This window comes from Mauremys mutica, unplaced genomic scaffold (genome assembly GCF_020497125.1).
Source record: "Mauremys mutica isolate MM-2020 ecotype Southern unplaced genomic scaffold, ASM2049712v1 Super-Scaffold_100443, whole genome shotgun sequence".
Classification (NCBI taxonomy): domain Eukaryota; kingdom Metazoa; phylum Chordata; order Testudines; family Geoemydidae; genus Mauremys; species Mauremys mutica.
In genome coordinates, this window is record NW_025423342.1 from 564,824 (window position 1) to 566,462 (window position 1,639).

Here is a 1,639-nt window from a genome sequence, read left to right on the forward strand (position 1 = left end):
AGATCACAGGACTGACCCCAAAGAAGGGTGAGCTGCAAAAGGCAGAAGCAGGCAATTCATCTGGTGGACCTGAGAGACCACAGTGAAGATGGTGCACAGATCACTATGTGAGAATTAGCAAATGTGAATTTTTTTTAATCTTTTCCCAGCCCTAATCAAGGCATTTGTAACAGTTCTCCAATGTGGATTTTGCGATGTCTAATAAGATGTGAGCTCTTTTTGAAGCTTTTCCCACACTCAGAGCATGTGTAGGGCGTCTCTCTTCTGCAGAGTCTCTGATGTGAGATAAAGTGTGAACGCTGACTGAAGCTTTTCCCGCACTAAGAGCATCCATAAGGTTTCTCACCCGTATGGATTCTCCGATGTGTGCTCAGGGCAGAGCTGTGATTAAAGCTTTTCCCGCACTCAGCGCATGTGTAGGCCATCTCTCCTGTGTGGAGTCTCCGATGTGTGATAAGGTTTGAACACTGACTAAAGCTTTTCCCACACTCAGAGCATGTGTAGGGCTTCTCTCCTGTGTGGGTTCTACGATGCGTGATCAGGTGTGAGCTCCGATTGAAGCTTTTCCCACACTCAAAGCATCCATAAGGTTTCTCACCCAAGTGGATTCTCCGGTGTCTGCTCAGGGCAAAGCTCTGATTAAAGCTTTTTCCGCAGTCAGAGCATGTGTAGGGCGTCTCTCCCGTGTGCAGTCTCTGATGTGAGATAAGGTGTGAACGCTGACCGAAGCTTTTCCCGCACTGAGAGCATCCATAAGGTTTCTCACCCGTGTGGATTCTCCTGTGTGCGCTCAGGGCAGAGCTCCGATTAAAGCTTTTCCCGCACTCAGCGCATCCATAAGGTTTCTCACCCATGTGGATTCTCCGATGTCTGCTCAGGGCAGAGCTCTGATTAAAGCTTTTCCCGCAGTCAGAGCATGTGTAGGGTGTCTCTCCTGTGTGCAGTCTCTGATGTGAGATAAGGTGTGAACGCTGACTAAAGCTTTTCCCGCACTCAGAGCATCCATAAGGTTTCTCACCCCTGTGGATTCTCCTGTGTGTGCTCAGGGCAGAGCTCTGATTAAAGCTTTTCCCGCACTCAGAGCATCCATAAGGTTTCTCACCCGTGTGGATTCTGCTGTGCGCGCTCAGGGTAGAGCTGTGATTAAAGCTTTTCCCGCACTCAGCACATGTGTAGGTCATCTCTCCTGTGTGGGTTCTACGATGTGTGATAAGGTTTGAATGCCGACTGAAGCTTTTCCCGCACTCAGAGCATCCATAAGGTTTCTCACCCGTGTGGATTCTCCGATGTCTGTTCAGGGTAAAATTGTGATTAAAGCTTTTCCCGCACTCAGCGCATGTGTAGGGCGTCTCTCCTGTGTGGATTCTACGATGTACGAGAAGGTCTGAGCTCCGACTGAAGCTTTTCCCACACTCATGGCATGTGTAGCATCTCCCTTCCAAGTGGATTCTGTTGCGGGTTATAAGGTCTGAGTGGCTACTGAAGTTTTCCTCTGGCCTATGCTGAATCTCACAGGCTTTTGCTTTTTCTGGGAGTGCACAACTCCCATAAACATTCCCTTTGGATCTTCCTGATAACGTTCCATGTGGTTCTACTTGCTGAGCATCTTCCTGCTGGGGTTTCTCCTCCTCATTCTCAC

At 49.0% G+C, this 1,639-nt stretch overlaps 1 protein-coding gene across 1 annotated transcript; it reads right to left on the reverse strand.

Moving 5' to 3' along the window:
• Positions 1 to 353: 353 nt before the first annotated feature.
• On the reverse strand, positions 354 to 842 carry LOC123361294 (zinc finger protein 70-like; the record flags this gene model as incomplete). Its single annotated transcript, XM_045001363.1, has 1 exon — positions 354 to 842. A coding segment is annotated over one exon (489 nt), but the record flags the coding sequence as incomplete, so codon positions are not given.
• Positions 843 to 1,639: the final 797 nt, after the last annotated feature.